The sequence below is a fragment of the Poecilia formosa genome, unplaced genomic scaffold, assembly GCF_000485575.1.
Source record: "Poecilia formosa unplaced genomic scaffold, Poecilia_formosa-5.1.2 Scaffold164, whole genome shotgun sequence".
Lineage (NCBI taxonomy): Eukaryota > Metazoa > Chordata > Actinopteri > Cyprinodontiformes > Poeciliidae > Poecilia > Poecilia formosa.
The window spans coordinates 1,114,085-1,127,247 of NW_006800103.1; the positions used below are offsets into that span (position 1 = coordinate 1,114,085).

General features: G+C 37.4%; 1 protein-coding gene across 1 annotated transcript in view; it reads right to left on the minus strand.

Moving 5' to 3' along the window:
* The window catches only part of LOC103146663 (sterile alpha motif domain-containing protein 9), a 24,953-nt gene continuing 11,790 nt past the window's right edge, over positions 1–13,163 (minus strand). The window contains exons 4-6 of the mRNA XM_016677791.1: positions 6,959–6,989; positions 6,752–6,868; positions 1–5,551 (exon numbers count right to left, since the gene is read on the minus strand). Of these exons, the coding sequence (XP_016533277.1) occupies positions 878–5,551; positions 6,752–6,868; positions 6,959–6,989 (4,822 nt within the window). The 3' untranslated portion in view covers positions 1–877. The remainder of the gene's footprint in view (positions 5,552–6,751; positions 6,869–6,958; positions 6,990–13,163) is intronic.

A 13,163-nucleotide genomic window follows, 5' to 3' on the forward strand; every position in this document is an offset into this window, starting at 1 on the left:
TATAGTTTGTCATTTGGACATTTTATTTTAAAGGAAATAAAATCATGGAATGAGTCATATTACCATGGCTGTTCATATTTAAATCTGACCAGTTTTGTTCAACATAAATACTCATAGAACAAAATTGTTTCTCAGTAGGAAGCTTCACACTGTGAAATACATCATGCGACGTTAGCTAAAATATGTTCATTTAATTCATTTGCAGTCTAAAGTGAACATGTCACATAGACAAAGGTTTTGAATGAGTCATTTGAAGAAAAAAATTATTGTATACTCTACCACCTCTCTCAAAAGTCAGTTTATTATAACAAAACCAACTAAGCATCAACCAACCAGCAGCAACATAGATATGTCTTTAAACACAAAACAAACAGTGTATATGTAAAGATAAATATAACAAAGAAAAGAAAACATCTTCGTAATGATACTGCACTCTACTGAATCAATGTACTTTATTATACCTCGACAGAATATATTTTATTATTTTCTTAAAAGTAAAAATAGATCCATTTTCTCTGGATCCTTTAGACAGATTGTTCCACATGTTTGATCCATAAACAGAAGCACAACAATCCGTTTGTTCAGGTTTGACTTTTTTTTTTTAATAGACCTACAGCCCAGAAATATTTCAAAAGGCTAACTCAAACAATCTAAAATCTCAGAACCTAGAACATCTGCCAAAAAAATCTTAACTTTGGATGAAGTTTGTACAGTTTTTAATTATGGTTTGCAAAATAAATCATGGCCAAATTATTATTTCTAGTAAGTCTTCGATGTTTTTGTCTTTGTACACTGTAGTTGAAGACTATGTGCTTTACCACTTTCTGGAATTCTTGCAGTGTCTGTGTAATTTACTGTAATGGTACTGATTATTTCCTTACGGAGCAGTGAGATATTTTATGTTGTAGGCTACAGGACCTTCCATTGTGAATCCAATATAGAAGGATATTTGTTCCCGACTGCATCCGCTGCGGATGTCTCCCAGATAAGCTGGACGGACAGGAATTTTTAGGTTGCCTTCATAGTTCACATATATTTCTCCATTTTCAGAAATTCCCTTCACCCTTAACAGCTCTTTTTCCACCTGTGGTTCATTCCAAGCAGCTCCGCTCTGCCAAAGTTGGTGCTGTGTACGGGGTTGACCATTCTGATCACTGCAAGACTCTTGCCTTAAGACTTGATCAAGCTTCACTTTAGAGACTATTCTCTTCAGTCCAGTGGATTTGCCAAGAAAGAAATGAGCTAAGGCAGTCCTGGCTGGGAACATGTGAGAAAAACGTCTGTGGAATGATTTCTTGGCTGATCTAAAATATGTGGCGATATCTTTGTATGCTGAAAAGCTTTCCAGTTTTCTATCCTTAGTAGGCCACATGAGAAGCATGGACAGGTAGTACATCTCTGTTGAATTTGAGTGAGTACCCTCTTTTTGTAGTTCCTCATTCAGAAGGTCAACCAACTCCTCATATTTTGTCAGTTCCTTTGAAGATGGCTTGATGCTGTGCATCACTATGTTTGCCAAGATGAAGTTGACTGTGTCTGATGCTGATCTTTTAGGTGATTTCTCAAAGATAAACTTCCACTTTTTGATGATGTGTTCCATTTCTGCACCACTTTTATCACTCAAACACTGCAACAGTCCAGCAAATGAGTCTGCTCGCTTTGTTTCCAGGTAAAACCTCTGGTCCTGTATCTCCTGGGGTAGACTCAGATTTGGGTTTCTGGCTTTTTCAGATGCTTTCTCTTGCTCTGAACTATTGAATATTTTCAAGTATTTTCTGAAATGCTCTGACAACTTCTTTTTGTGTCTCTCATCAGCTATCACCCTTTCCTGTGACCTAGGTCTCAGGTATGTGAAATAGTTCTCAAAAAAGCTGAAAATTTCCTTTAGTCTTGGCTTTAAAGAAATCAAAAATTTCTCATGGTGTGACAGGACACCCACAAACTGGGCAGTGGCAGCGTTGCTGTGATCAAAATGAAAATCTTTGATTGTGTGGTGGCCTTTGAGAATCTGTAACAGTTTATCTGTTTGGTATCTGTCTCTGCTCTGAGAAAGAGGAAGTCCTTTGATGAGATCAAGAAGGATCATCATAACTTCTGTCTCTCCGACATAACCTGATGTGTTGTAGGACTTTGGCCTCTTTCTGTTGTGGAGATCAAATGGGTCTATAGTTTCATCTTTCTTGGCCAGCTCCTGTGACTCTTGGAAGGCTTTTACAGCTTTGGAGCCCAGTATCAAGCATTCATCAAGAGCTTCAGCAGTGAGAGGCTCTGAATCTTCAATTTTCTTTTTGAACTGGCTCTTGTAAACTTGTCCTACTGTGTCTGCAATGTAGGAATTTGAATTTTTACCTCGTGCATCCAAAGCCCATTGTAGGGCAGCCTGGAAGTCTTTTTCTCTCAGACAGAAATATCTTGCCAGTGCCTGTGGCAGAGTTGCACTTCTGTCAAACCTTCCTATGGCTTTCTCAAAAAGCTCTTTGACTTTTTCTGATCCTTCATCTTCATGTATTTTTTCAATCAAAGGAGAAAACTGTGTATCTTTGTCATCCCCTTGTTCTTTCCTGTGTCGGGAAATGAGCATGCTTTGAATGTTCTGAACCAGGAAATCCTTTCCCATGCAAGATTTATAGAGTTTGTCACAGTGTAAAATGTCAATAACTATCTCTGCCAAGGATAGTTTGTGTTTTGTTTCAAGGATCTGAAGGCAATTGTTGGCAATCATTGGATGTAAGAACCGGACCGCTTGATATGACCCATGCTCTTCAACACTGAATGTTATCAGCAGTGTGGAATATGGATTCATTACATCCTCAAGTGTCTCTTGTTTCCAAAAGGCATTTTTCATGCCAAGTAGCTCTTCACACAAAGACAGTGACATGTAGGATCCATTCACAAAAGTGTTCAACAAAGCCAGAAAGGAGAGAAGCCTCCCTTGTCGACCGGTGGCATTAAGATCTTTAAAACTGTTGCTCACAATGTTTGTGATGTAAGCCTCACTGAAATTATTTGTCATGATCATAAAAGCGTAAAAGGTTTCAGGCTTTTCATGGTAAGTTTTCAGCTGCTGAAGTTTCTCAGAAAACAATCCCTGCTCTTTGGTAGACAACTTGTTGGTTATGAATATATTAGGAAGGTTGCTATTTCTGGAACTCTCATCGGGAAACTGCGTTCTCTCACAGTTCAATATGATAACCATGAGAGCGTTCTGCTGCCTCCTTTCACCAGCAACATGAAGGATGCACTGCTTAAGGTCCTCAACATCCTCCCAGTTGTCCACTAAGAGGATGACAGGTGTGTATCCTGGCTGATCCTGTTTTCCATAAGTGAGCAGGTTTATGACTTGAGCTGCAATGTCGTTATTTGTTGCCCTGTTGTTTTTTACAACTGCACATCTGAATTTCTTCCTTAAGTCCCAAAGAACATGCATTGCAAGGGTCGTTCCCCCGCATCCTGGGGGATGGAAGAGGTTGATCATGACACATGAAGATGTGTAGCCTTCGACAGGTGTAATCAGATCATACAACTCATTGTATTTGTCTCTCTTGATAAACGGCAGACTGCCTCTCTGTTCAGAGAGGTGAAAGTTCCACCATGTTACCTGCCCCCCTCTATAGAAGTCCTCCTCTGTTTTCTTATTAAACTCATCAAAGGAATCAGACTTTTCAATTTCTGTGTTTTCACACTCATTTTCACTCAAAATGTCCAAAACTGTGAAAAGTTCCTCATCTTTTTTTGTCAACAGCACTGAGCTGGAGCCTGTGGATGGCAGGTATCTCTGGGATGATTGTGTTTGAGGCTCTTTGAGTTGCTTTACTGTACTGGATATTTCATTCAGGCTGAGTTCATAGATGCATTTATTGGAGATGTCTTCCTTACAACGTAACTCTATCAGTCGTTTCCATTGACTGAATACTCCAGAATCTCTGCAAATGCACAGCATGTTGTCAGCCCCCTCTAGGGTGCGATAGATTGCACAAAATGTCTCTAAAATGGGGTGCGACATATCAGTGACAGCTGAATGAAGCATAAAAATGACCAGAAGTCTGTGTTTTGAAATTACATCTGGACTGCAAAGCAAACCAATCATTTTGCTGATGTCTCCTGAACGCCTCTTGAGCCATTCACTGGGTTTTAGTGGCATGTGTTCTTCACTCTCCTCATTTAATCGACCATTGCAGAAAATCCAACTTGTTTGCTTAAACAAGTTAAGCTTTCCCAGGAGTGTAGTTAAACTATCCTGAGTGGTATACATTTGTGGGTAGTGGAGATTAGCAATATGATCTTTTCTGTAAAAATGGCATGTTCCATTTATATCAGACTCTGGGTCAAACTCTAGTACAGCAAATAAATAAATTTCATTTAGGAAATCCATGTGCTCCAGCTGGCCTGGGTGACATTTGTCAGTAACCACAACAACCTGAAGGGAACTCTCAAGAACATGTCTTCCACGTGTCATCAGCTGCTTTAGCCTTTGTCCCTGGTGGTTTTGTGGGAAACGTCTTTCTTTGTTTTTCTCTGCTGCCTTGCGTGCTGACACCAAGTTCTTGACTTTTTCAGTCAGATCTTTCAGTTTCTCTTGACCAACTCGTGGATTAGTATCTGCTAAAATGTTGACTGACCGTGGACCTTCCCTAACAAATAGGCACAGAGTTTTGCACTGATGTTTCTCTTCAGTTGATGTAATCCCCAGTTCAGTAAAGAAAAGATAATCCTGTGTCTGTGAAATTGCTGGAACCACATCAACCTCGATCACCCACTTGTCTGAAGATGTTCCATTTTCATGGAGGACTGGTATAAAGTTTGGTGGTCTGATACACAGTCGGGCAACATTCACATACTTTTCTTCAAAGAAATCCCCCAGAGATGATTCAAATACCTCATTGTACTTGTTGAAAGAGGAGATCTTCTGCCCAACTACTTGACCATGTTGTTGCTCTTGTTGTCCTTTGACTCCAAAATGTATTGTTCCATTGGTTCGTGAATTCATGCAGCTGGCAGCAAAACTAAATGCTTCTCTAGTGAATTCATAAAGGATCTCCTTTTCACTTGCTTGGTTTACATTTGGCAGGAGGTGGTACTCATGAACAGGGTCAATGAGATTACTTGGACCTGCCATTGGTGGAAGAATGTAATTTTCCATGTAGAAGATTGAGGAGTTACTTTTATCAAAGGGCCGAATCTGACATACTGGCCTCTGTCGTGGAGCTTTTAAGTTGTCAGGAGTTTGAATATCAAATTGTCTCTCAGCTATATTTGGATCAGCTCTTATTAAGTCACTTCTCATCTGTACTGAAGAGCTTAGACTTTGGATTCCTGAATCTGATGACACAGTCTCATTTTCTGCTGATTCATCCAGTTTTTGTGACATCTCCGCATTGTCCCTGAGATTGAGTTCTCTCTCTGGTGCTTGAGTGGCTGGTACAAATGTTTCTGATTGCTTCTTAAACTTCTTAACCTGCCTTAAGATTTGTATTGCTGGTGCGGGTGGAACACCAAGTTCAAGCAAGTCTTCTTTCTCAAAAGAAGCCAGGCAAGCTCCAGAAAGCTCCTGGTCATAAAGTTTTTGTGCAAGTTCTTTTGNCGGGGGCCTGAGCACCTTTTAAAGGTTCCGGAAGAGACCAAAGCAGATGGAAGAGGGGGAGCAGTAGAGCTATACATTTTATATATTTAATGTTGGATTTGTATTTATATGAATAAAAAAGGTCTTTTAGAGATGCTTAGAATGACTAGAATTTGATGATATATATTATTATGAGGATTTAGTTAGTTTGTCAAACCTTGTTTGTGTGTATGTATTTTGTTTTACCCTGTTTGTAAGTGGGTTTCTGAATTGGAACAGTCTGCAATTATAAAAGGCTGCATGTTGGCCATATTGAGGTGTGTGTTGCTGCTGAGACCCTAAGACGCTGTAAGCAGGGTTGTTTGTTGTTAAATGTTGGTGAATAAACACCCAGTGGGGTTGCACAGTTTCTCTGCCTCAAGTCTCCTACTTCCTCCAGCTGCTAAGGGCCATCCTAACACGGTACATATTCTTAGTGCTTGATGTTGAATACTGTCTAATCTATCTAAGTGAGTTTTAGCTGCTGAACTGTACACTAAGCACCCATAATCAAGATCAGATCTAATTATCCCCGTATAAATCTGTTTTAATGAATTTCTCCCTGCTCCCCAATCACTACCCGCCAAACATCTTAATATATTCAATTTTCTCTTACATTTATCGACAATCTTTTGGATGTGAATATTCCACTTTAATTTCTCATCAAACCACAAGCCTAAGAATTTTATACTCTTTACCTGTTCAATTTTCTGATTATATAATTTTAATTCTATAACCTTATTTGTTTTTTTTTAAAAATATAATTACCTTCGTTTTGTCCACTGAGAATTTAAACCCTTGCAATGCCCACAACTCTATATCTATAATAACCTTTTGTATTTTTTTAACTATAAACTCTATATTCTTCCCTCTTTTCCAAATAGCTCCATCATCTGCAAAAAGTGAACAGCCCATGTCCTTTCCAATATTTTCAAATATGTCATTTATCATAATAGAAAACAATATTGGACTAATAATACTTCCCTGTGGCGTACCATTTTCCACTACATATTTATCTGAAACAACTTCACCTATTCTTACCTGTAATTTTCTGTTTGCCCGAAACTCCCTGTGTCTTTCTGTGCTGCTTAAAATGCAAGTCATCTTCTTCTTCTTCTTTTGTTTATTGGCGGTTGCCAAACAACNCTCCTGGTCATAAAGTTTTTGTGCAAGTTCTTTTGGTACCCTCAGTTTAATAACCAACCAGTCTTTAACTTGATCCTTAGTCCAGTCTTCAATAATTGGTGGAAATGTTAAATTATGATCTTCCTAAAGAAGGTAAAACAGAAGATAAATTAGGTTATGGTATTTCCACAGACTTTTCTGAACATACATTATTGTTATTAAGAGAACACATACCGTTTTTGTCAGCAGTCCACCAATTGCATTGCTGTGAACAAATCACATGAAAAACACATTTAACAAACAAAGTGCTACATTTAAAAAAATAAATAAATGTCAAAAAAGCACAAAAGGTTCACTTGACAAACCATCTTTTGAAACATACCCAACAAATTAAGATTTCCATTCACTCAATTTCAGGTGCTGTGTTTGACCAAACTAACAGCAGAGTTAAATGTGTTGCTTTGTGCCAGATCATCATCTTGTTCAAAAATTATCAGGATTTTTTTTTATGCTTATCAGATAATTAGTTGTTATAATTCAATTTACCTTCCATTTAAGACTGGAGTTAACTACAGAGATCTGGGTAGTTTTATGGGATATTTATTTCATACTATCATTTCCAATGCAGTTACCTGGGAAATATCAGGGTATGCCTGGTCCAGGAACAATAAATCCTACAGGGGGAAGGATGTTTTGGATGAAACCTGAACTAAACGTACTGGGAAGGTGTGAAATGTTTCTTTAAATGGCACCTATTATGTTTCCTTTAACTTGTTAGGATAGGGCCATGGGCTATACAAAACCTGTCCATCACATTTTTGGCACAAACTCATCCTCGGATAGATTTTACCTAGTCATTTCTTCCTATTCTGAGCTCCTTTCGGAATGAGTTGTTTTTGGGTCCTCTTGTCATTTAAATCCAAATAAGTTGCTGCTGTCCATACCCATCAATTCCATGTGTACACTCACACTTTATGCAAGTGAAAATGGCTGCCATAATGCGCAACTGTAATACCATGCAACTTTCACCCTTAGTCAAACCCAGAACTGGAAAAAGTGGAGCCCCCTGCACAATTCAAGGATGCAGAAAATGGTTTCTGAATGGTGTAATGTGTAATCTTCGGATTTTCTACAAACATTAGGGACAGAACTTTACCTAAGTCTGTTGGCAAAATCTGCAGTGTAGTGTCTGTAGTTTTCAAAAGGGTACATGGAAAATTATTCACCCACACTACAATTTTCTTTGGCAATATGGCTGGGACAGTGCCAGTGATGACATTACACCACTCCTTTAGTGTTCGCTAAAGCAGAACTTATTTAGCAAATGTGTTTCCATCTCCCTTTTGGAGCATTAACTCTCTTTTTCAGAAAAGACAAAAACCACCTTTAGTGAGTGTAATTTTTTTATGTGAAGTTTAGAAAATTATTTTGAATTTTGTTTTTGTACATAAACCTTTTGTTATGCAATACTTCACAATGCACTATAAAAATATTGATGGAGACTTAAAAATAAAACAAAGTCATAGAACTCCTTTTTTTGGGACTAGAAGAATGTTCAAGCCAGCCAACAACACTTGACCTTTTCAGCAGCCATTGTACAGCACATAAAGCAGTAAGACTATCTGACCAAACGTGATCGTCTTCTGATTATGAAATTAGCAGCGTTCTGCTTGGTTTAGGGGCTAGATTCGGCTTAGAGTTGCATGAGGGGCAGAGTCCTACGAGTGTGACTTAATAATTAGGAGCTTTTGAATCAGGCATTTTGCAAACATCAATAAAACATTTACTTGTTGCCAAAAAATGACGGGGTTGTTTTTTTTTTTTTGTTTTTTTTTAACGCTTGGACTGTTTGTAGAAGCAGTAGAGATCTGAATGGAAGTGCAAAAATTTGCAAAAAGAAAATCTTGAATAATGGGTCCCTTTTAAGGTTAACAATACCTACTGTATTTTACTTCACATTAACTCAGTAATGTATATTTTCACTTAACTATTAAAGACACAACAGTTCTGTGTCTTTTCACTTGGAAAAATAACATACGGTCCCATTTTAGAGTGTACCCAACAGATTTGACTCAGTTACAGGTAAAAATTGGAATAAATGTACAGGGGGAAACATCAAGAAAATACACTCGCAGCTTTTCAGCATTCTGAAATCTTTGAAACACTTTGAAAACTCTTTCCCATTAACAATATCCTTAACTGCAACATGTGCTTTACAAATAATTTGTCTGTTGTCCTGCCACCCACTTTCTATTGTCGAGAAAAGTCGAGCTCATCCCACTTCCCCATGCTGGAGATTTTAGTTTAATAATAACAATGAATAAAGTTACCTTTAAAATTGAATACACAGGTGACATCAAGCCCCAACAGTAGAGTCAGACTGTAAAAAATTTATCTGGTTGTGTACGTTGTTATTGTGTCCTGCAAACTTTGCTTTAATTCTACTTTTTTCTATTTAATCATAAAAAAATCATAGTTAGGCAGAAAGAGAATCATGGAACAGGAAGAGCAGGTTTCCTGAAGAAAGAGGAAGTTTCCAGCCTGCATGTGAATAAAAATAGTTCAGATTGCTCATTTCAAGGCATTAAAGGTTTAAAGAAGAAAATCTAAACATTTTGAGGAATTGGATAAAATCCAGAGTAAAATACTTACATTAATAATAATAACTTATAAGTAAGCCAATAATTAATATTGGTTTGGCCAGTGGTTGATATTGGTTTGATTATAACAATATTTGCACTTACTCTTTCACTTGTGGAAGTACTTACAGGTGAAACAAGTAACTGTAACATGGTGTCAAATAATTAGATTTCCATTAATGTCTGTAATAACTCACATTATGATTATAATAAGAGTAACTAATAAGTAATGGTTATTATAAAATTATAAATGAATGCTAAATCAGAGAAACTAAAAGGTTATAAATGTGATTTTGACATTGAACTTGAAATGGAGTAAAATGTGTAACTGTATTTAAAGGTCACTGATGTTGTGTTGGAGGTAGATGGTAGGTGAAAGGTCAGGGGGAAAGAGGAACTGATAGGAGAGCCGAGGTGACCAAGGCCTTATTGCTAAACTTTAAACTTTCCTAAGAAAAGGTTGGGCAAGAGGACTGTTGAGCAACTTGGGACATTAGCACAGACATCAGGACATAATGTCTCCAAGACGGTGATGGATATGAGATCATTGGTCCAAGTAGTCAGCCAATGAGACAGGCACAGCAACAAAGCTAACCAATGCAAACACACCAAAAGGGTGGATAAACCCTTTATAAGGTGNCCAGTCTTTAACTTGATCCTTAGTCCAGTCTTCAATAAGTTGTGGAAGTGTGAAGCTATATTTCTCCTAAAGAAGATGAAATAGAAGGAAAATTATCTTAGGGTGTTTCCACAGACTTTTGTGAACATATATTATTGCTATTAAGAGAACACATACTGATTGTGTCTGCAGCCCGCCAACAGGGAGAAGCCGTGCAGATGGAATCACGTTACTGTGAACAGATGACATAATAGACACAATTAAAAGACAAAGAGCATTTGGTCTGTATCCACCTTATTCCTATGCCCCATGATGCTTTTGCGTGAATTATGGGTGCGACTTCTGCCGCTAACTGGAAACGCCATTTCCGTTAGCAACTCGCTAACCGGCAGGCTATAAAATATGTGGGAACACCAGCTATCAAAGCTTAAATGTGAGAATATTGGTTTACCGCAACCTACAATTATTGTGGAGAGGGATAACAACTTGAAGAAATTTCTTCAAGTCGCACCAGCATATGTAGCTACCCGCACTAGCATATGTAGCTATTTCACTGACTCAGTTGCTTCGGATGCAGATGTGGGTTTTCTTCTGTTGGCTTTTTGTCCACAGAATGAAATGAACACACATAACGCATTTTGGGTTCTCTCTTCAAGTTTAGAATTTTTAAACTTGACATAGGACATAGGCACATAGGAATCAACTATTCTTTCTTCAAATACAAACACTTGAGTTAAGTCATTCTTTACATTAGCAAATAAATTATCGGTACCACTCAACTGTTTACTATTTCTTTAAATAATGGATAATGATGTATTGTTATGATGATTGTTATGATGGATAATGTTGTATTTTGTATGTTTCTTTGTAGAAACATACAAAATACACATTTAAAGCTATGTCTACTTGAAAATTTTCTATTCCCTTTGTCTTTATCTTAGAATAAACAAAACAAGATAATTGCCCTATTTGATGTTTGGAGGGTCAAACCTGAAATCTGGTGGAGGGGTCTTAGACCTGTAGCTCCTTAGAGATGGATCTGTTGGGCTTGTATTTATTTCATCTGCCACAGCGCCCTGAGAATTCCTGGCAAAGATATAAATATGTGAATTTAAGGAAGTGTGTAATCATTAACAAAACCTGAGCAGTTAAAATCATTATGCTTTCATAAGAGTTGGCACACAGGATAAGTAATGCCAGTAACACACCTTTCATCCACAGTGAAGTTCACAAGGTCCTCTTTGGAGTGGTCAGTCATCATAGAAAGGGACGGAGAAGAGCTCTGCTTCCTCTCAGGATCCATCACTGCTTTCTGACTTTGTTCTGAGCTGATCCTTACAGAGGCAAAAATATAACAATATATTTTAAATCTTTATCTCATGCAGAAGTGTCATTTAAAAAGAATGTTTGAACAGTCATATCCCCAAGGCACATAGGAATCAACATGCTTTTGGTTGGTGCTCTTTTTTCCAGTGCATGCTTTTAGGAAATCCATAAATTAAGTGAATAAATAAATACAAAAAATATGCCTGTGCCTAGGAAAATGTTAGCATTGTAACTTTGATTCAACTGTTCTTTTTACAGCCTTCACATTAATTCAATGCAGTTTTATCAAAAAGCATTTTACAATGACACCCATTGTCACAGAAAATAAAAATAAGTCACTTCAGTTTGCAGTAATTTTGCACCAAGACAAGGTCTTCATCTGATCACGACACACCTTAGTCAGTTTCTGTTTATTTTTTTATGTATCTGAGCAAGCTTTAAAGTGGACACATGCTTTTAAATCCTTGATTTTCACATGTAAATCATTCACTTATGGTCTATATAAAGTAGAACTACAATGCTTTGGTCTCATTTGCAACCGTCCTGAGGTTTTAGAGCAACTCATTTTGCTGTGGGTTTTTTTTTTTATGTGAATGAGGCATTTCACACCCCACCATACTCCAGAGTGCACAGCATTCCACTCCACACTGTTTGGCCATTTTTGTACTTTGACAGCAGCAATAAAATTATCAACAGGCAGAGAAACTTTTTATTCCCAAGTTTATTAACAATGTCAACAATGGAAGAGGTGTCCATCCAACCTTACATGTCAGAACCAGAGTCTGACTCAGAGCAGGGGAATGACAAGCCTGCAGAATCACACATCCAAATGAACACATCGGAATGGGGTAGTAATTACTCTGTTTACACCCTCACCATCCATACCAACTACCTGCAATATGGAGCATTATACAGGTCCTTCTAGTAGTTTATAGTCTCCATGCATGTCAGATATGTATTAAAATAATAATGCTAACACAATATGAACAAAGTAAACAATGCCTAAACATAATTAAGTAGTTATCTTAGCGAAGTCAGACATGTCACTGGATGCATTTGCATGTTTTCCGCAAGACAAAAATTGCAAAAACTAATCCAAATAATTGCAACCAAAACATGCAGTACTAACCAAGACGTCATTATCAACACAAAAAAATCATGTTTAAAATAAGCTTATCATTTTAGCGTTATCAGTAGCTCACTGTTTTGCTGTGTGCCTTGTTTGAGAAGGGAAGGGACTAGCCCCTTGAAGTGTTTCGAAAAATCTTTGTTGGTGCGTTGGAGTGCTCTAAAACCAGACTTTCTCCACTGATGTAGGTATCTTATTGATAAAAATAAAATTCAACTAGAAACTTCAAAGACTCTGATGCTGGGGTGATGTAAGGAATTGTGTGGGTTAATACACACTAAAACCAAACACTTTGACTTGATTACTTGCAACTTTGGCATAACTGAACTTAGACTACAAAATTTGCTGCAATTAAAAGACAAAATGGGCGGATTCACAAAGCTAATTAGCCGGAAGTCATGTCCTTGTTTAGCAGTTCCACAGCAAACGCAATGACATCATGGCCAAAAAAAAAACACAATAGGCAATAGAGAAAAAAAATTAGTGGACTGAAAAATATAGCCCAAAAAGAATATGAAGATACTCACGCAGCACTGGGAGAGAATAGATTTTAGCTTTTTGTACTCTTAGACACTCAAAGTACACAAAAAATGCATTCCCAAAAAAGTGGATTTTGCATTATATGCCCCCTTTAAAGTGACTTAAATGTAACTGATTTAAAGTATCTGGGAAAAAACATTTCTGAAGAAAAGTTATACTAGTTTGACATGTAATAAAATCATGTAG